This window comes from Rousettus aegyptiacus, unplaced genomic scaffold (genome assembly GCF_014176215.1).
Source record: "Rousettus aegyptiacus isolate mRouAeg1 unplaced genomic scaffold, mRouAeg1.p scaffold_m13_p_5, whole genome shotgun sequence".
Classification (NCBI taxonomy): domain Eukaryota; kingdom Metazoa; phylum Chordata; class Mammalia; order Chiroptera; family Pteropodidae; genus Rousettus; species Rousettus aegyptiacus.
The window spans coordinates 466,262-484,983 of NW_023416308.1; the positions used below are offsets into that span (position 1 = coordinate 466,262).

Consider the following 18,722-nt stretch of genomic DNA (forward strand, 5'->3'; position numbering starts at 1 on the left):
TTCCATGAAGGGAACTGACAGGATCTCTATCCCTTCAACATCCCCAGTAACCCTCAAAGGCAGCTTAGGGCGCTGTGGCCGCTGGGCTCACCAGCGACAGCCCCCCACATCTGACCGTCAAGGCCTCGGGGGCCCCCATGCCTGCAGACTCCCTCAGTCATCGTGGGGATGCAGGGGGCTTCCTCGGTGATCACCCCACCGTGCGGATGAGGGAACCACGGCCCGGAAGTGAAGGGACCGCCCCGAGCCCCGTCGGTGCTCGGCTGCCCGCCCACGGCGGCCCGCCACGCCGGGCCGTGTCTGCCTCTGTGGACAGAGGGCTGAGGGGGCCTGGGCCTGGGGAGGCCGCGTCCTCAGACCCTCTCAGACCCAGGCGCTTGGCATCCGTCCCATGTCGGGGCCCAGGCCACCCCCAGGGGCTGGCTGGAGGGACAGAGCTTGGCAGAGTGGTTCATTCGGGGTTGTGGGTTACTACAGAGCGAGGCCACTGGTTCTGGGGGGTCACGCAGACCGCTCCGTTCCCCGGCAACGACGCAGCGCCTCCTGCAGGGAGTGTTGCCAGGCGGGGACCCGTGGCACACCTCGGCGCCCGGAGCTGAGCGGGGCTCGCGTGCCCAGGGCTGACGTCCCCCTGCACCCCCGGCAGCCCCCAGGCTGAGTCCCCTCCCCACAGCCCGACCCCCGTGTGGGTCACACTGCAGCATGGACGCTCTGGCCTGGCCCGAATCCCAGCACGCAAGGACACTCTTACCAGGAAGGGCGTCCAAGGGCTCAGAGGCCACCCCCCCAAGACAGGCCCGGGCTGTGCAGGGGGTGGGCGAGGCTGCGCACACAGCCAGCGGCCTTCTGCCCGGGCCCCTCCTGCCGGGAACAGCTGTCCTGAGCCTGTGGGGTCCTGGGGGTGGGGCAGGGGGCTGCCCCAGACGAGGTCCAGCCTGGGAGCCCTGAGGCGGGGCTGCCTTGGGAGGAGGGCCCCCATTCCTGGAGCGCCCCGTCGCGGCGGGGGCAGAGGCGTGGGTCTCACGCACTCAGCGCCTGTCCTGCCCGGCTCCGCCTCCAGAACCCCGGGGTGGACTTCGGGGACGTGTCCGAGCGGCTGGCCCTGCGCCAGAGGCTGAAATGCCGCAGCTTCAAGTGGTACCTGGAGAACGTGTACCCCGAGATGAGGACCTACAACGACACCCTCACGTACGGAGAGGTACCGCCTGTGCCCGGGTGGGCCTCGGGTCAGGCAGGCCTCCCGCCCGCGCCCCGCACCCCGCAGCTCCGGCGCCCGGCCCCCGGCACGCCCACGCCCCAGCGCCCTTCCGAGGAGCCCCCCAGCCCCTGCGCAGCGAGCCCCGCGGCCGGAGCCCCGCCCCCGCCCCACGCCCCTCCCCGCCGCAGGGCAGGCCCCGATCCCCTGCAGGGGGACAGGGCGGGTGAAGCCCCCCAGCCCGGCCTCGAGACGCTGCCATGCCTTCCTCCTCGCGCTTCCGGCTGTAGGTGAGAAACAGCAAAGCCAGCGGCTACTGCTTGGACCAGGGAGCTGAGGACGACGACCGCGCAATCCTCTACCCCTGCCACGGGATGTCCTCCCAGGTAGGGCAGGGGCGCCAATGCCGCGCGGCCACCCCGAGTGGCGCGGGGGGCCTCCGGGACGCGCGCGCGCAGCAGACACACGGACTCTCACGGGGCACACGCACACACACTCAGACCCAACACAGCAGTCATGCCGCACTCACCCCAATGCGTTCGTACACGCTGCTCACCCACACTCACACTCATTCACACGCACTTGCATGTGCAACAGTCGCATGTACCCTCACACTCACCCACACAGACCCTTGCACGCACACTCACGCTCACTCAGTCTCATTATAGTCACACTTGCAACACATTCTCACACTTACACACACTCATACTCTCTCTCTCACACTCACGCACGCCCCGGGTAAGTGAAGAGCGAGGCCTTCGGTGCCAGGGCGCCTTGGGTGGGTCGCGAGGCCCAGGGCCCCCTCGGGGGTGACAGCGGCAGCCGCCCTCAGGGCTCCGTGGGGGTCGCCGGGGACGCTGACGGCAGAGCGTTTGCCGCGGAGCAGACGTCACCCGGGAGACGGGTGCCATCGCGCATGGGAGGCTGCCGTGCACGGAGCCCTCCACGCTGGCCTCGATGGCCCGCGAGCTCCTGGTCACGGACGGCGGTGGCGCGGCGTGCCCGGGGCCAGGCAGCGGGGTGTGGCGGAGTGTGCTGGTCCCGCTGTGAGTGAGCTCGCCTCGGGGACCGACCTCCAGGCCGGTGTGGGACGGGGGCGCGGCAGCCCGGCCGGGGACGTGGGGCGCGGGCTGGTGAGCAGGGCCGGCCCGGGCCCGGCCGCAGCCGCCCCGGTCACCACCCCGCGGCCTCCGCAGCTGGTGCGCTACAGCGCCGAGGGCCTGCTGCAGCTGGGCCCCCTGGGCTCCACCACCTTCCTGCCCGACTCCAAGTGCCTGGTGGACGACGGCAGGGCCCGCACGCCCGCCCTGAAGAAGTGCGAGGACGTGTCGCGGCCAGCGCAGCGGCTGTGGGACTTCGCCCAGGTCAGCGGGGACCCGGCCGAACCGTGGGGGGCTGATGGCAGTGGGGGTCCCGCGTGAAACCCGTCTCACGGGTTAGGCCACCTGCCCGGCGTCACAGCCGGAGAGGGGCCGGCCGGTCTGCCCCGCCAAGGCTCACAGTCGCCCTCCTGCAGCCCGCGCCTGCCGAGCTCCGGGGACGGGCAGGCTGGACGGCCACCCCGCCAGCTCCAGGCGAGGGGTGCAGGCTAGCGCCCCAGGCTCGGCTGTGTCAGCTCCTAGGCCCTGTGGGGGCTGCTGGGCTCGAACGCCGAGCCCCGAGGACAGACAGAGGGCTGACGAGTGTGCCGGTGGCCCTGGGAGCAGGGTCAATGGGGATAGACGGGGCCCTGAGTCGCAGGCGGCCATGAGTGACCACATGGGGCTGCACCCCTCAATCCCGGGGTGCCCTTGGGACGGCCCGGGCGCTGACCCCATCTCCCTCCCCCAAAGAGCGGCCCCATCGTGAGCCGGGACACCGGCCGGTGCCTGGAGGTGGAGCTGTCCAAGGACGCGAGCTTCGGGCTGCGGCTGGTCATGCAGCGGTGCTCGGGGCAGAAGTGGACCATCAGGAACTGGGTCAAGCGCGGGCAGCACTGACCTTGCCCCTTCCCCAGCACGGACCCCAGGTCTGGGAGGGCGAGGCCGTGCACCAGGGCCCAGAGCCCGGCCGCGCCCGCGCCGTCTCTGGCTGGGACCTCTCCCCGGCGGCCGGCAGCCAGCGGGCCCCGTCCCCTGGGGCAGCGGGGCCCCCGCTCCGGAGGCCGACTTCGGGGTCAGCCACCTGTGAGGAGCACGGACCGTCCTGGCTGGGCCTCCGCCCGAGCACACCGCTGAGAGCCGGCGCCGGCTCCACACCTCGTGCCTTTCCGCGGTACCCGGCCCAGGGCCTGGACGGCCACCCCTTCTGCATGTGCTGAGCCCCGCCCACCCCCCAGGCAGCAGGGCCTGTGGACTTGGGGGCCGGCGGGCCGCGCCCTCCTGCAGCCACCCCTCGGACTCTAAGAGCGCGCCGAGTCTCTCTGTGGCCCGTGCGAGGGGCGGCAGGGACCCCAGCCCCAGGGCAGTGCGGGGGGCGAGTGTGACCCCCTTAGTCCCACGAGGAGTCCCACGGTGTGGGCCTTTGCTTCGCCCACCAGAGTCGGGGCTGGTCAGCTGTCTCGGGGAGGCCCCTGTCCCAGTGCCTGACCCGAGGGGTCAGCCACTGTGGACTCACGGCCCCTCGCCTCTTTTTATAAATAAAGTTTTATTGGCACATGGCCATACCCACCTGGTTATCTGTTGTCCACAGCGGTTTTGGCCTCCAGGGCTAGAGCCGAGAAGCCGACCTGCCTCCTGAGAGCTGGCCTGGGCAGGACAACTCTTCCCCACCAACCTTGGTGACAGCTGCAGGGCTTGGGAGGGACGGGGAGGAGGTCCTGCCTGCCCCTCCCCCTGGTGCCCCCCCCCAGCAGCCTCTGACTCCTGCTTCCTGTCCTGCTGTCCAGGAGTGGAGGGGGCGGGTGTCCCGGGCTGGCCTGGCCCACCGGGCAGTGGGACAGACGCAAGAGGGTGCCAGGCTTCCTATTGGTCTCGCCTTGCTACGGTTAGGGGCCCGTGCTCTGCACAGTACCGGGGGAGCCTGGCCGAAGTTCCGGAAGCACCACCGTCAGTCCCAGGGGAGTCGCTTTCTGGGAGAGGAAAAGTCATTCCTGGTGCCGCCGGGGCCCCAGATTCTAGGAGCCATCTCCCTAGAGAGAGCCCTGGAAGAGAAAAACATGAGACCATAGTCCCTGGGGGCCAGGGCCCTCACCTGCACTCAGGGTCAGAGGGGACGCGCGTGGTCGTCCTGCCCTGAGGTGGAGCCGTGAGTCCACACCTCACTGACCTTCGTCCCAGGCCCAGTTACACGTGCCCAACCCGGGGACCTGCCCACTGGAAGTGCACCCCCACAGAGCCCCCCTCCACCTGTCCTCCCCCCGCAGAGCCCCCTCTACCTCTCCTCCCCCCACAGAGCCCCCCTCCACCTCTCCTCCCAGGGGACCCCGACCTCCCCTTCCTCCAGGTCCTGCTCCCACTGCTGGGAGAAGTTCTGGAGGGTCCCAGTTTCTCCATCCTCAGCAGAGAATCCTACAGGCTCCCACTCGAGCGCCCGAACGCTCTATTCCAGGTGGTCCCCAAATTCTAAGTGAATGATGGAAGCAAAAAGCTGGTGGTGAGTGAGGCCTCAGAAGCCAGTTGCTAGCCCAGGCCCCTCCCCCTGGGTCCACAAAAATCGCGAGGTTATGACATGGGGCACCGTGATTGTGTGGTGTCCTGCCTGTTTAACATGGAAAATGGCACGCGCTCAAACTTACAAAGCTCAGCTCGTTAGGCAGCGACAGTGACATCGAAGTCGGCTGGTTCACAGCCCGCACAGGAAACCTGACACCTGAAAATTGCTTCTGAGCATCTCCACAAACCCCCTTGGGAGGCGGCGTGTTCCCGGGTTTGAAAGCCTGCTCTGTCGGCCAGGGACAAGGCTGGGCCCAGCTCCTGCGGGCACATGGACGTGGAGGAGGTGCCGGGGAGGGTGGCACTGACCAGGTCCACAGGCTGGAGGACAGGCAGGTCACCCGGGTGGCCAGGTGGCCAGCACACTAAGCTGGAACAGGTTGGCCTCCTCCATAACACAGCGTCATGAATCGCTTTGTCTCTAACTAATTCACCTCAGTCCATACCTGCCTCACGAAGCCTGGCTTTCCCAGAACTGCCCAAGGATCCTGGGGCTAACTCAATGCAAAGACACCCCCCATCACCCCCCCCCACACACACACACCTCATCCAAAAAAAACCCCAAACCCTTCAGCTGGAAAGAGACCGGCAGGACGCCCCCTGCTGGCATGCAGCTCACGGCCACGTGGTGGCGCTGCTGAGCTGGTCCCTGTGTAGTTTTGTGATGGGCGTGTGTCCCCCAGCTGTCCCCGCTGGTCTGGACCCTGCCTGCACGCCACGTGTGCCCCACGCTGGGGCCGGTTCACAGGTCTTTCCAGTTTACGGTGACACACATTCCCACTGAGGCGCCCTGGGCTCAGAATAACTTCCGAGCCCATCTATGGGCTGGGTCCGAGCCAAGCCCGCCCTGGACCCTCCAGCCCTGTGTCCACTCCTCTTTTTGCGTAAAGCTCCATCACTCTTCTCCTTTGCCTGTTTTCAAAGGCACGCACGTCGCACGCGGCGGGGCCCGGGTCCACGCGCGGCCACTCGCCGCAATCCCGTTCCTTCTGCTCTGCCTGACTGCCTGGTGGGTTTTTTTTTTTTTTTCTTTTAAAACAACAGTCGTGTTTCAAACGGCCGAGATACAAGCAAACAGAATTTAATAACACTTAATAGCAGGCCTGCTTCTTTCATTAATTCTATTACAAATTGACTCTGTAGCCAATTCAGAGAAATCCACATTGTTTGTTTAAAAACGGTTCACTGGTTACCAAACCGAGTAGCCGGGGCGGGCAAGGGCCGTAAATACTCGGACGCTGCTGACGAAAAGCAGCGAACCCAGGCGTCTCCCTTTCCTCTGCTCTTGGTGGGGATAACGAGTGTCGGAATTTAATTTTCTCCAACAAAAACGGTCATCACTCCAGTGAATCGTCCTCTAGCGCTCAGACCGTCTGGGTGAGTGGGCCCTGTGGGAAGCAGTGGGATCTGGCCAGGGGAGCGGCGTCCCCAGGAGAGCGGGCAGGGGCGGGGCAGCCGCCAGCACCTGGGGCGGCAGGCAGACCTGGGGAGGGCTGGCCGCGCACGCAGCAGACGGGGAAGAGTGTCTTCCGCAGGTCCAGGAGAAGCCCTCGTGCAGCCATCTCCGGGCGCCGAGAGCCGGGCTGGCTTGGAAGAGGTCACGGGATGAGGGGGCACTGGTGTCTGCAGCCTCCTCCCCGCCAGGCCCACCCCGTCCTGGGGCCCCTGGCCCAATCCCGGGCGCAGACGGCAGAGGGCGCACTGTGGTTCCCCCTTCCAGGGGGTCCCTGGGCGTCATCAGCTTTCAGAGCTGAGCCGCCCCCCCCCCCCACCGCACCCCGCACAGTCAGCAGAGAAGGGAGGGGGTCGAGCGAGAGGTCCAGGTGACGGGCGCATGGCCTCGGTCCTCTCCTCCACCCCCACACCTGGCCGGCGTCCACAGGCTCCCCTGAAAAGGGCCCCAGCCTCGCTTCACACTTAATCTGACATTCCTGGTCACACCTGCGAAGGGCGTGGTGGGTCCTGCCCACACGCCCGCCACACCGGAAACCATTCCCCAGGCCCCCTTTCCACAGAGACTTGCCTGGGCCAATCATTCATTCACTCGCTCGCTCACTCATTTATTTAACAGTTTCGCTCTGAGCACAGTGGCGAGAGGGCAGAGACAGGAGCCCCCCACCAAGTCCGAGAGTGGGGAGCAGGGTGCGGGACCCCCTGGGCCAGGGGAGTCGTGAGCGAGGTCCCTACAAAGGTTTGCGCAGAGCCCCGTCTATGACGTGACTTCATAGCGCGTCACCACTTTGGCTCCTGAGAACCGAGTGTTTATAATCGAAGGAAACGCTACTTTTCATTTAGAAATATCTACTAAAAAACAACGCCAACTAGGCGTTCGTCACCGAAAGGATTTATTAGGGGGCTGGGGGGATTTATTGCAGCCCGGTGCGCACAGACACGGCGAGCCACGTGCACGCACCGTGCGCCCCAAGGCCAGGCGCACGCAGCACAGAGAAGCTGGCGCCCGGCCCAGCAGCCGCCGCGAGGACTCCGCCCACGAGGCCTAGCCCCGCCCACCGGCCCGTCGCCACGGAGACGCGACTCCTCCCGCCCCCGGCGGGGCCGGCGGGCCTGCTCCGAGCTCGGGGTCCGAGTACCAGGCGCGAAGAGGCGGCGGGGGCCGCGTGCACGGGGTGCGAGCCCCCTAGCTCCGTGGCGCCCGTGGGGTCCGGGCGTGTTGCTTCACCTTATTAGTGAGCTGCTTCCCCAGACACCAAAGGTAATTAACCGACAAGCTCGGTGAGTCGCACAGTTAACTGCTCCGGGATAACTAAGATGAGAAGCCTTGTTTTTCATTCATTCTTGCTCTTTTAAGCACCCGATAGTCATTTTAAAATTCAATTAAATGGCTTATCTGTGCTGATGGGAATCGACAGGGCCATCCTTCTTGGGTGACTAAGTGGTGGCTGACAGGCCTGCCACCGTGCTAACAGTCGTCACAGCCCCATTTAGCCCGGACACATTACGGGGCTTCGAAGCAATGCATTTCAAAACTGGGTTCGTTTCTCCAGGAAGGTCAGTGGAGCGCTGTCCTTTCTAACCTCGGAACCCGCCTTCACGTGGTGCCTAGTCTGTGGTCTGGAAGCCACAGTGGCCAGATCTGCTCCCAATGTTGCCACGGAAAACAGAAGTGTCCTCCCTGGTGGGCTGGCTCCTCTGTCCCTCTGCGAGGCTGTGGGGGCTGCCGGGGGGGAGGCAAAAGACAGACCAAAACCATTCCAGAAGAAACCAGCCCGAGGGATGGAAGAGAACGTCCCGGGAGAGAATCTCATTTTGGAAGAACTAGAGAAGGTAACGTTTTTAAAGGAGAGCTTAGAGACCAGATGGCAGAGCTAAAGAATGCGGTGAAAGCCACCAACTTCAGAGCTAAAGAAACAAAAGGAGGCTCGGAACAGCACGATAAGACGCTGAAAAGTAAACGGAACAGAGCAGAAAACGGAATGAGCACAGCTAAGGCCCAAATCGCTGACACAGAAAGTGAGCTTAAGGTCCCTCGACGATTAGATTTCAAAAAAAAAAAAAAATAGAATAAATTACTTGGAATCCACATGGAGATGACTCAGCATAAGGATAATTGGTGTCCCTGAAAAGAAAACTTCAAAAGCAGAACAGGAAAACAGGGCTCAGAGGATCCAGAACAGAACAAGGTCGTGGCAGGCAGGGCGCCTGGCCCCGCCGTGGACAGCAGCAGCCTGGCGCCCGGGGCCCCTCTGCAGGGTGCCGTGCGGCCCCGAGCCCGTGGGAGGCGGGGAAGCCGGTTCAGGGGCACGCGGGAATTCTGTCTGCTTTGCTGTTCTTTTTGCCGCCCAAATTATTTAGAAATAAAAAAAAAGAAAGAAAACTCTTTTTTTCTTTCTCTCTTTGTTTTTTTTTTAGGTGAGGCAGCCCTTGGTTGACCTCACAGGTTGAAAGGACCATGTCAGCTCACAATCCTTTATTTTTTATTTTTTACACCTACAGCACCTGGTCTTCCCAGGCGGTCTCCCATCCAAGTACTAACCAGGCCCGACCTGCTTAGCTTCCAAGATCAGACAGGACTGGGCTTGTTCAGGGTCACGTGGCCATAGAGAAGACACTTTCTAAATGCACATTTTATTATCTGTAAATTATGCCCCAAGAAAGAAATTTTTTGTTTAGAGCGCTTGAAGTATAACTCTGCTTAGTAAATAAAGCGTGTGTGCACGCGCGTGTGTGCGCACGTGTGTGTGTGTGTGTGTGTGCACGCCGTTGACCCTGAGATGGAATATGCCTGCAGAGAAGTAAGCCCTGGCAGGCCACCTCCGGGAGGGGACCGAGATGCCACCAGCAGCTTCAGGGAGGCCCTGGGTGGGCCGGGGCCACACTAGCCGAGTCCAGGACCAAAGCTCAGACACAGACGGGGACCCCTCCCTGCACCTCCCCCATTTGCTGCCCCCTCTCCCCGCCCGACCCCAGGCCCCCTGGCAGGGCCACAGGAAGGAGACTAGAGGAGCGTCTGTCTCATCAGGGCCTGTGGTCCTGGTGATCGAGGTGAGTGGAATGGAGGTGGGGACAGGCGCGGAACAGCAGGCCTCCCTGGGCCCGGGACGCCCTCACCTCCCGCAGCCCTCAGGAGCATGAAGATGCTCGCTCAGCTGGACGGCATAGCTCGAGGCCTCTCTGCGGGGGGAGCTAAGATACCCTCCCTCGCCCCAGAAACACCCCCAGAGGCCACCCTCTGGCTGCCCTCAGCCACGGCCATGCAGGTCGGCTCCTGGGCTCAGAGCAGGTGCGGGAGGAGGAAGGAATGAAGGCAGCCCCCCCCCCCCACAGCACCCCCAGCAAGGACCGGCCTGGGGCGCAGGAATTGCTGTGGGGCTGAGGGCCTAGAGGGCAGGGCAGGCCGCCCCAGGGCCACCGTGGGGACAGGCACCAGTGCGGGAGCAGGGCAGACTCAGGCTCAGAGAAAACCCAGAGCACTGGGCCGAGGCAGCCTGGACAGTGGCCCCGAGCGGCCGACGCCCGCCTCCCGCTGGGGCAGAGCGCAGGGAGAGGTTTGACACTCGGGCTCTGCCCAGCTGTTCGACCTGTGGCCATGGCAGGGGCCCGGCCGCCGGCCTTGTACAGGGCGCTGGAGGACTCGGGGCCGGCGAGAAGCCCCGGGCTCCAGCCTTGACCCCCTGCCTCCCTTTCGACAGAATCCTGCCCACCCCGTGCCTCAGGATCTCGAGCCAAGAGCCCTGGTTACGCACTACAGGACACAAGAATCAGGCAAAGTAGCGGCCACTCGGCCATCCTGGGTGCAGCCCAAGAACCGCCCAAGTGGCTTGCTGACACGGACGAAGGTGCCCCAAGTGACACATGGCCCCTGCCATACCACCTGAGCAGCGCCAGAGTCCCCCGCCTGGTCTGGCTGTCCTTCCACGGTGGGCGGTGGGCAAGGTGAGTGGGCCTCCCGCCGAGAAGGACCCTCGCAACTGGCCACCACGAGCCCTGCTGCCGCGGCCACCAGGGTCACCAGGAGCACTGGAGGAGGAAGCGCCACGTGCATTTTTCTGCGCAACAGCTGAATCGTTGGGGCCGGGGCCTCCCTGGCTGGAGGCTGACGGTTCTTGCCTGATGCGTTCACACCTCTCCGGGGCCCCCGCATGGGGCCAGACGGAAGGAGGATTAGGAAGGGGTGGACCCCTGGGCGGGTGCAGCCACAGGGCCAAGCCCCAGCCCCCCATCATCCCAGGTCTGTGAGCGGGGTCTCCGGCTGCCCACCTCCCGCCGGAAGAGGATCCCTCCAAAGGGCCAGCTCTGCTCCAGGCTCCCTAAGGCCAGGAAGCCGGCCACGCCCCGTTCTGCGCCCTCTAACTGCAGCTGGGCACGCCGTGCTCCTCACTTCATGTCAGCGCCTGGCCCCCTGCCCCGGGCACCCCGCAGCTGCTCCGGACAGACCCCTCCCCCAGGCCCTGCCCTGGCCCCGCCCCGTGTCCCATCTGGGACCTGGGCACTGAGAAGGCATCTGTCATTTGGTCAGCAGCAACACCCTTTGCTCCCGGTAGGTGGCGCACAGGCTCGGGGTGGGCAGGGACACCCATTCTCCCTCTTCCATCCTGAGGCGCTCTGCAGGGCCCTGCAGGATAGACAGGCTTCGCAGGCCTAGAGAGGGGACAGTCGGGGGACAGTCACCCAGGGCTGCTCCTGGGCGTCAGTGGGCATCTGGTGGCGGAGGCACCCCTGGGTGGCAGGACAGAAGGACCCGCCCTTGGCTGGTCAGTGCAGTGGCCGCTGGCTGGCACCTGTCAGAGACGGACGCGGTCACGTCCCCTCTCCACAGCCCCACGGGGCACAGGACCCGGTGAGCCGCTCAGGGCCCGGCGTCCGTGGGTCAGCCCTGCACGTGCCCCATCTTGTCAGGGGGTTGCTGCCATTTGAACTCGGCAGGGTGCAGGCGTGTGCAGCGGGGGGCGGAGGGGCCGTGGCAGGTGTTACCGCGGTGCAGGCCGTGAGAGACAGGGCTCCCAGCCACGCACGGCACCTGGGGCCTCGCCGCAGCCCCGCCATCTCCACAGGTGCCCGGCCCTCAGCGCCGGCCTCAGTCAGTTAGAAGAGTTTCCGGGGGGAGGGAATCGAAAGGCGTCTGCAGGCCTTCCGTCGGCCTGGATGAGAATCGCCAGCACAGGCCCAGCTAGGAGCCCTGGCGGCGGAGGGGGGGCAGAGGGAGGGCAGAGCGAGGGGAGGGACAGGAGGGGAGCAGAGGGAGAGGGGCTCATCACCAGAGCTGCCACATTTGGAGCTGGACAGACGAGGGGAGCCCCGTTGAGGTCCAGAGGGGTAAGTAGCAAATTCAGAGAGTTTCTTGCTCTTCTGTGAAGGACCGGTAACCAGCCCTGTTGCCCAGAGGTTTAGGGGCAGGAGGGGTGTCAGGGTCCGCCCTGGAGACAAGCCGGGGCAGCCCCTTGGCGTCACGGAGGGACAGGTCGCCAACACAGGGAGAAGCATAACCCGGCCCTGACGGCCTCCTAGCCTCCGGTTCTGGCCACCAGGGCGATGCGCGCCTCTGCTGGAAGGACGCTGTGCCCTTGCTGAATTTTAAATGAAGCCCCAGATGACTCAGGGGCAGGAAGCATTCCTAACGCTTCGTTTCTGCTCGGAGCGCCCTGTCCCGCTAATTAAAATCCCCAGCTCAAAGCGGCCGGAGGAGCCCGGCCCCGAGCCCTTACCGAGGACTCCGGCTGCGACCTCCCGTCCTCCCCGCAAGGCCGCTGCAGCCACGGTGACGGGCGTCAGCCACGGACTCACGCCCCGGCGCCAGGCCGGACTCCGCGGACCTGCCCCGGTGTGGGCGGGGAGGGGGGGCGCTCCTCTCCCGCCCTCCGGAGACTGCGGCTCCCCGTTTGGACACTGCTCACCTGAACAGTGTCTCCTTTACCTGTGCCCTGGGGGTGCCTGTTGGCACTGGATGGGGGGCAGCGACCTCTGGTCGATAGGCGAACCCCGAACTGGGGCTGAGCTGGCTCCGCCCCCCGCGGAGCCCCCCCCCTCCCCCCCCCCCCCCGCGGAGGGACACGGTGCGCCCCCCACGGAGCCGTTCACTGCGTGTCCTGGGCCAGAGCAGTTTGTGCAGAGCTCCAGGCGCGGCTCCAGCACGGTGAAGACCCCGCGACAGAAACAGACCCCAGGGCCCCCGGCCCGATGGGACCTGCTGGCCCTGCCCAGAGCTGTGTCCGCACATGGCCCGCGGGACAGGCCCCCCCGTTGTCGGCGGCTTTCCACATGGCCCACAAAGCCACCCACAGTCACGCTCCCTTGGCACAAATCCCCAAGGACCCCGCTGGCCTTGGGGGACCTTTTTGTCTGTCTGAGGTGTTTCTATCCCACCCGTTTGTACAATGGCATGAACAAAATGAGCTGAAGGCCACCCGTCCGTGCCTGGCACATGTGCTCCGACGTCTTTGTGGCTTCATGATGGTAGGTCCAGGCCCCCTGCCCGGACGGGCTCTACTGCTGCCCCCCGCCCGCCAGCCTGTGCCATCAGGAGCGGCGTGCCCAGACCTCGGAGGGGCTCGACCGGTAGGTCTGGACCACCGATGACTGAGTGGCCCTCATGCTGTCGCGCCATGCGCCACTAAGTTTAGTGGCTGCCACGCAGCGGTGGCCCCTGGGGCAGCTCGCTGTGGACGGCCGCTGAGGCGCAGAGGGGCCACGCAGCTTCCGGGGCGAGCACCCTTCTGGGGGACACCGAGGCCGCGACCTTCCCTGGCCAGCTGCCGAGGCCCCGGGGACGCACCGAGTGACAGACCAGGTGCCGGTGGGCCAGGGGCCTGGGCTCCCAGTGCGGCGGGGCGCAGACTGCACGGCAGGAAGTACACGCCCCAACACCTGCCGCGGCGTTTGCTAAATGCCAACTGAGCGCTTGGCATTCCTCAGCCCTGGGCTGCCCCCCCTCTTGGCGTCCATGGCGTGACTATGATGGAACTGCCCAGGGCCCCTCCGCCTCCTGGGGGACACGGCAGGAGACGCCGGACAGAGACTGAGGCAGACGGAAGACCATGGACTCTGGCCCCAAAGCCACTGGAGCCAGTCAGGGGGAGATGCTCGGGGGTACAGGAGGGGGCCCCCGCATCCCGGGCTCACTGAGCAGAGCAGGCGCGTGGAAAGTGTGGTGGGCACCGCTCAGAACCCACGCACGGTGGACACCACCGGCGTCTGTGGGGGGGGTGGACTCGACTCTGAGCTGGTTCTGGACGCGGCAGGAGTGGGGCTCTGGCCAGGGCCCCTTCCCGGCCTGGGCGGGGCTGAGGGAGATGCAGGGTGTGCGAGTCCGGGTTAGGCCGGGAGGAGCGGCAGTTTGACACGGGCTGGCCACGTGGGGACGGGGGGGTCATCCAGAGACCGGCAGTAGCAGGAAGCCAGGCCACCGTGCTCGGAGGAGTGGAGGGCCAGGCTGTGGGGGAGCCCGTCAGGACCCCCGTGACAGCAGCGCCCGTGGCGCTCAGACTTGGCTTGGCAGCCCCCTGGGGGGGGCACTGTCCTGACGGGCACCTGGGAAGCCCACCATCCCATGCAGGTGGCCTGTCCTGCCTTGACGCCTGGGAGGCCCCGCCTGCCCTTGCAACCCCCAATCCTGGCACTGATCTGGACGCTCATCCAAGGGTCCTCATGGACACTTCCTACTCGGGGTCCCCTCCCCAGCTGCCTGGAGGGGATGGAAGGGCGAACTGGCCCCACCTGTAACACCCTGAGGACCCCCCGCCACTCGCCACCCACCCGTGTACCTGGGACTCAGGGTGGACTTGGGGTACACGTGTCCTCCGCAGGGCGGGCCAGGGACAGGAAGCCCGTGCCCCTGGCTGCGCTTCCCACTGTGACTGGCGCGCACCGGCCCCTCCTGCAGCCCCACACAACCCCACCTCGGCCCTGGCCCCAGACAGCACGCCCACGGAGGCCACGGCACCCTCTGGGAGTCACCAGCACAGCCCCGGGACGGAAACAGGCCGCTGCCTGCCTGCACCCACCAGAGCCGCTCTCCTACAAAACCGTTTATTGGGGTGGGGGCGGGGCACGCGGGTCAGCTGAGCACGAAGTGCTGGGCGCAGAGGTCCGCCGGCCGGCCCAGCAGCCCCTGGGCGGGGACGAACTCCAGCGGCACTGCCTCGGGCCCCTTCTTCTTCAGGTCCCGCTCGAAGATCTGCAATGAGCAGACAGACAGACAGACGCTCCGGCACCCTGAGGGCCCTGTGCCCTGCCCCACGCCGCTGTCCCCGCCGCGCCCTCACCTCGAAGGCAGTGAGCTCCAGCAGCGGCGCGATGCTGACCTCGGGCACAGACAGTGCCTGGTTGATGACGCTGGCAGCCTGAGACACCTCGGGGTGGTAATGCTGCTGGAGGGCCTGGCGGGAGCATGTGGCTGTCACCACCCCCGCGGGCAAAGTCTCACCTCCCGGCAGCCCTCGCGAGAGGCAGGCGGGGACTCCAGACACAGGCCTGGGCCCCCCCAGGTCCCTGGGGGGCTAGGGCCCCAGACTCTGGCGCTTCTGGGAGGGGCCGGAGCCGGCAGCTCAGGGAGTCCGAGGTGGCGGGGCACGCGGCATGCAGGACTCACCTGCAGCTCCCAGAGGGAGCTCTCCAGGGCTCGGCTCTTAGCTGGGTCCTCCTCGCCGGGGTCGTAGGGGTCGGCATCCAGCTCTGGGGACAAGACCCGGCCCTGGTCTGCCACCTGCCCCACACACCAGCCCCTGAGACAGACCAGGCTCCCAGGGCCCCGACGACCCACCAGGGCCCTGCGGCCGGTGCACGAGGACGCGGCAGGCTGGATGTCTGCGCAGCAGGTTGCAGATGAAGGGCAGGACCATAAGCAGGGCCTCGGGGGGCGCCGTCAGCGCCAGGCGGGACAGGCGCTTGGCAAAGGCAGCCACCAGGTAGGCGGGCAGATGGCTGGGCAGGAAGTCAGGCGTGAGACCGCACAGCTCACACAGCAGCCCCCTGGGGGTGGGGACCCTGCTGCATCCCAGGCACTCACGAGGATGACAGGAAGAGGTCAGCCAGGTGGAAGAAACGAGCCCGGTACTTGACATGGAAGACGGAGGGGTCCAGGAGGCCGTATAGCTTCTGGTAGAAGTCGGGGTACTCCCTGGGGTGCAGGGCCAAGTGAGGGGATACACACTCGGGGGTGGAAGCAAGGAGCAGCAGACAGGCCAGGGACCCAGGGAATCACAGCCCCAGCGGCTTAGCCCCCTCCCCGGGCAGAGCAGAGGCCTGGTCAGTCAGGGAGGGGACAGTGGAGAGGCCTGCACGCCCCCGAGTTGACACTCACAGATTGTGCTTGTGAATCAGAATGAAAAGTCCGTTCAAGGCCAAGAGGCTGATGGCCCCCCCTGCCAACAGACACACAGCCATGGAGCCCAGCCTGACCTGAACCCCCCCTCACCCTGTGGACGAGACCCGCAGGGCTGGAGACCACACGCCAGGTCACCAGAGCCACCTGCCCACAGCCCCGCCCGCCTCCGTCTGGCCAGGGAGGGGGGTCTCCTGGGAGCGCCTGCCGCTACATGGTTCGGACCCCCACCCGCTGGCTCCCCGACATGCGCACCGACGTCGTAGGCGCGAGTGAGGAAGTCGATCATGAGGCTGGGCTGGGCCAGGTGCGGCAGGATGGAGTCGTGCATGATCACCAGCACCTTCTTGTAGAGGCTGACGGGCAGCTGGGGGAGGAGCAGGTCAGGTGCAGCCTGACCCCCAGGCCCCGGCCCCGGCCCCGGCCCCCGCGCCCGCTCCCGCTCCAGGCCCTACCTTGTGCTTGAGGAAGCCGAGCCACATCAGCTGGAAGGCCTTCCTGTGCTCCTGCGGGGTCAGGGGTCCGGGCTGCACACACACCTCGCCCGCCCCCACCCTCTCCTGACGCGCTCAGGAGCCGCTGGAGCCCGAGCCCCAGAAACCCCGACAAGGCAGGAAGGAGCGTGCTGCCTCCCGCGCACCCACAGGCCGCAGGTGGGCGCTGTGTTCAAGGACACATGGTACGGAGGAGCCTTGTGAGAGGTGCGGGCATGCCACCCTGACCTCTAGGGACCAAGCGCCTGCAGGCCTCTGTCCCGTTCTAAGCTGGAAGAAGGCGGAACCCCAGGCCAGGGCCTGTCCCCGAGGCGGCCACCCGCTCCCCTGAGTAACTCACCTTCAGGTGCATGACCTTCCACTTGTCTGAATGCTCTGCAAAGTGGGGGGGAGGGCGGCTCGCGAGGCTGTGAGGGTGCAGGGCCCGCCTGGCCGCCCGCTCCCCCTGCTCCCCCCCGCCCCTAGACACGCACCCACGCGCTTCACGTAGAAGCTGGATGCGGCTCCGTCCTGGTGGGGCAGGCTCACGGCAGACAGCAGGGTGAAGGCGTTGTTCCAGAAAGCGAGCGGCACCTGCGGGGGCCTGGCCTGAGCGCCGGGACTCCACACGCCCGCTGCCCGCGCCCTCCCCGGACACGCGACCCAGACCGCTCACCTCAGGGTGCCTGTCGGTGACCCGGGCCACGGTGTCTGTGGCCGCCTGCATCGCGTGGTAGCGGATGTCGTCGTGCTCCAGGTACTCCCGGAACTGGGAGAGGAGCAGCGAGCGGTCCTCCTCCGGAGACAGCAGGCCTTCCACCACCGACTGCGCATAGGGCGGGCATCTGAGCGCTCCTCGCCCGCGGGCCAGGCCACCCAGGGACTGAGCTCACACAGCAGAGTCCGGCGGGGCTGCCAGAGCCCGCCAGCTCCCACGGCCAATGGACGGCCCAAGGAGACCCCCACGCCGGCAGCCTCGCCCCTCCCACAGGTCGGATGTGGCAGAAGCATCACACTCAGCAGCTGCCTGCACCAGGGCCGGCCCCGCTCTGGCCAGTGACATCCGCTGCGACCCCGCTGCGTGCTCACCTTGAAGAGCTGGCGGGGGAACAGGTAGCTGCCCTCCCACTTGGGCTTCTCCAGGGGGTGTGTTCCTTCCAGCTGCACGAACTTCATGAGCGTGCTGAGGGCCAGCTCCTAGGAAGTGGGCGGTGACGTGGCCGTGGTGCCGGACGACATTGCAGCCTCCCCGTAGGCTGCCCCGCCAGCATTTAGGCCTGAATGCCTACGAGTAAGTCAGGAGACAGGACGGAGCCCCCCACCAGGAAAATGACGGAAGGAAGAAAGGAAGGGTTCTCACCAGGCAGGTAAGTGTGCAGCCCCGGCCTCTGCTGGCAGGACAACCCCTGGGCTGGGGTGCAGGCAATGCGCGCGGGTGGGGCCAGGCCGAGGGCCCCAGACTCACCGTGACCTGGAATGAGGGGTGGGCCAGGAGCTCGGCCAGGCGGTTGCAGCAGCTCTGGTAACGGTGCCTCATCCACACCTTGTACTTCCGCGTGGCCCCCTGGGACCCTGCAGGTGGGGGCAGGGTGGCCAGCCCACATCAGTGCCCACACACGCCAGACAGGCCACTGCCCCGTCCTCAACCCAACCAGGGAGATGCGCGGAAACCATGGCCGCAGACCTGGGACGGGACCAGCATTTTCCCCTCCCCAGGGCCAGCAGCTCTTACCCAATGGCAGGGTCCCCATCCTCCTGCTTTTCCCCAAGACCTGGACGGCCCAAGAATCAGGACACACAGCCCCAGCTTTGCGTGGTACTGACAGTCAAGGTTAAATGGCATGAAGACCCACGAGCGGTACGAAATACACACAAAAATCATGCCTTTAACTTTCATTAAATCCGTCTTGTCCCCTCCCGAGCACAACCACCGGTGTCCACGTTGGCCTGGTGAGCCTTCCCACCAACTTGCACTCTATGACAATGTTGGGGGTCTCCTCCCATGTTGATAAGGTCTCCCCCCAACCTTGCCAGAGATGAGGCCCCGGCCTCCCAGGGCACTCACCTGCCATGACCATCTCCTCCGGGGGCAGCTGGCCCACAAACAACTCTCCCCGCTCCAGCAAGGCTCCGAAGAGGCGGCTGCAAGCGCGGACCGCGTCCTGGATCTCCTCCTGGTCCTCAGACTGAGGGAAGAGGGCGGTTGCAGGGTGCCCCACCGGGAGCTGTGGACTTACCCCTCTCTCCACCGGGACTCCAGCCCCATCGCAGCCTACCCTTGTCCCCAGCGTGACCCTCGCACCCTGCCTTTGTCAAACCTCCACCGGACCCTCTGATCCGGGAGCCCTGCGGGACCGGAGAAGACCCCCAGCGAAGTCCTGAACCCCGCCTTGCAAATGCTCGCGCGCGCCCGAGCCCAGGCGGCACGGAGGCCGATCCCGCGTCCCCCGCGTCCGCGCGCCGCACCTGCAGCAGCGCCAGGATGTCGAACACGGCGTTGGCCTCGGCGCGGCTCGCCAGCACCGCCTCCAGCAGGCGGCCCAGCGCCCGGCGCGCGCCCCGGCGCCCGTCCGGCTCCATGCCGCGGCCCCACGCGGAACTCCCGGGCCGTCGCGCCGGTGACGTCACTGCCCGCGCCGCCGTCC

At 66.2% G+C, this 18,722-nt stretch overlaps 2 protein-coding genes and 1 pseudogene across 3 annotated transcripts in view; 1 reads left to right on the plus strand and 2 right to left on the minus strand.

The window, feature by feature from the left end:
* Positions 1-3,825, plus strand: part of GALNT9 (polypeptide N-acetylgalactosaminyltransferase 9) — a 29,835-nt gene extending 26,010 nt beyond the window's left edge. The window contains exons 8-11 of the mRNA XM_016146000.2: positions 1,061-1,198; positions 1,486-1,581; positions 2,392-2,559; positions 3,028-3,825. Of these exons, the coding sequence (XP_016001486.2) occupies positions 1,061-1,198; positions 1,486-1,581; positions 2,392-2,559; positions 3,028-3,174 (549 nt within the window). The 3' untranslated portion in view covers positions 3,175-3,825. The remainder of the gene's footprint in view (positions 1-1,060; positions 1,199-1,485; positions 1,582-2,391; positions 2,560-3,027) is intronic.
* Positions 3,826-8,772: 4,947 nt separating this feature from the next.
* LOC118603133 lies at positions 8,773-8,890 on the minus strand (annotated as a pseudogene).
* A 5,404-nt stretch (positions 8,891-14,294) lies between these two features.
* Positions 14,295-18,686, minus strand: NOC4L (nucleolar complex associated 4 homolog). 2 transcript variants are annotated; one of them, XM_036221310.1, is made up of 16 exons: positions 18,544-18,686; positions 18,143-18,263; positions 17,810-17,896; positions 17,543-17,649; positions 17,167-17,274; positions 16,754-16,903; positions 16,572-16,671; positions 16,439-16,473; positions 16,060-16,110; positions 15,860-15,971; positions 15,584-15,644; positions 15,290-15,400; positions 15,044-15,204; positions 14,873-14,955; positions 14,547-14,660; positions 14,295-14,458 (listed from the first exon to the last, which is right to left on the minus strand). In XM_036221310.1, exons 1-16 carry the CDS (start codon positions 18,655-18,657, stop codon positions 14,339-14,341), a joined length of 1,635 nt encoding a protein of 544 aa, XP_036077203.1. In that variant the 5' UTR covers positions 18,658-18,686; the 3' UTR covers positions 14,295-14,338. The 2 variants fall into 2 exon arrangements, with proteins under 2 accessions (XP_036077203.1, XP_016001484.1); XM_016145998.2 differs by lacking the exon at positions 17,810-17,896.
* Positions 18,687-18,722: the final 36 nt, after the last annotated feature.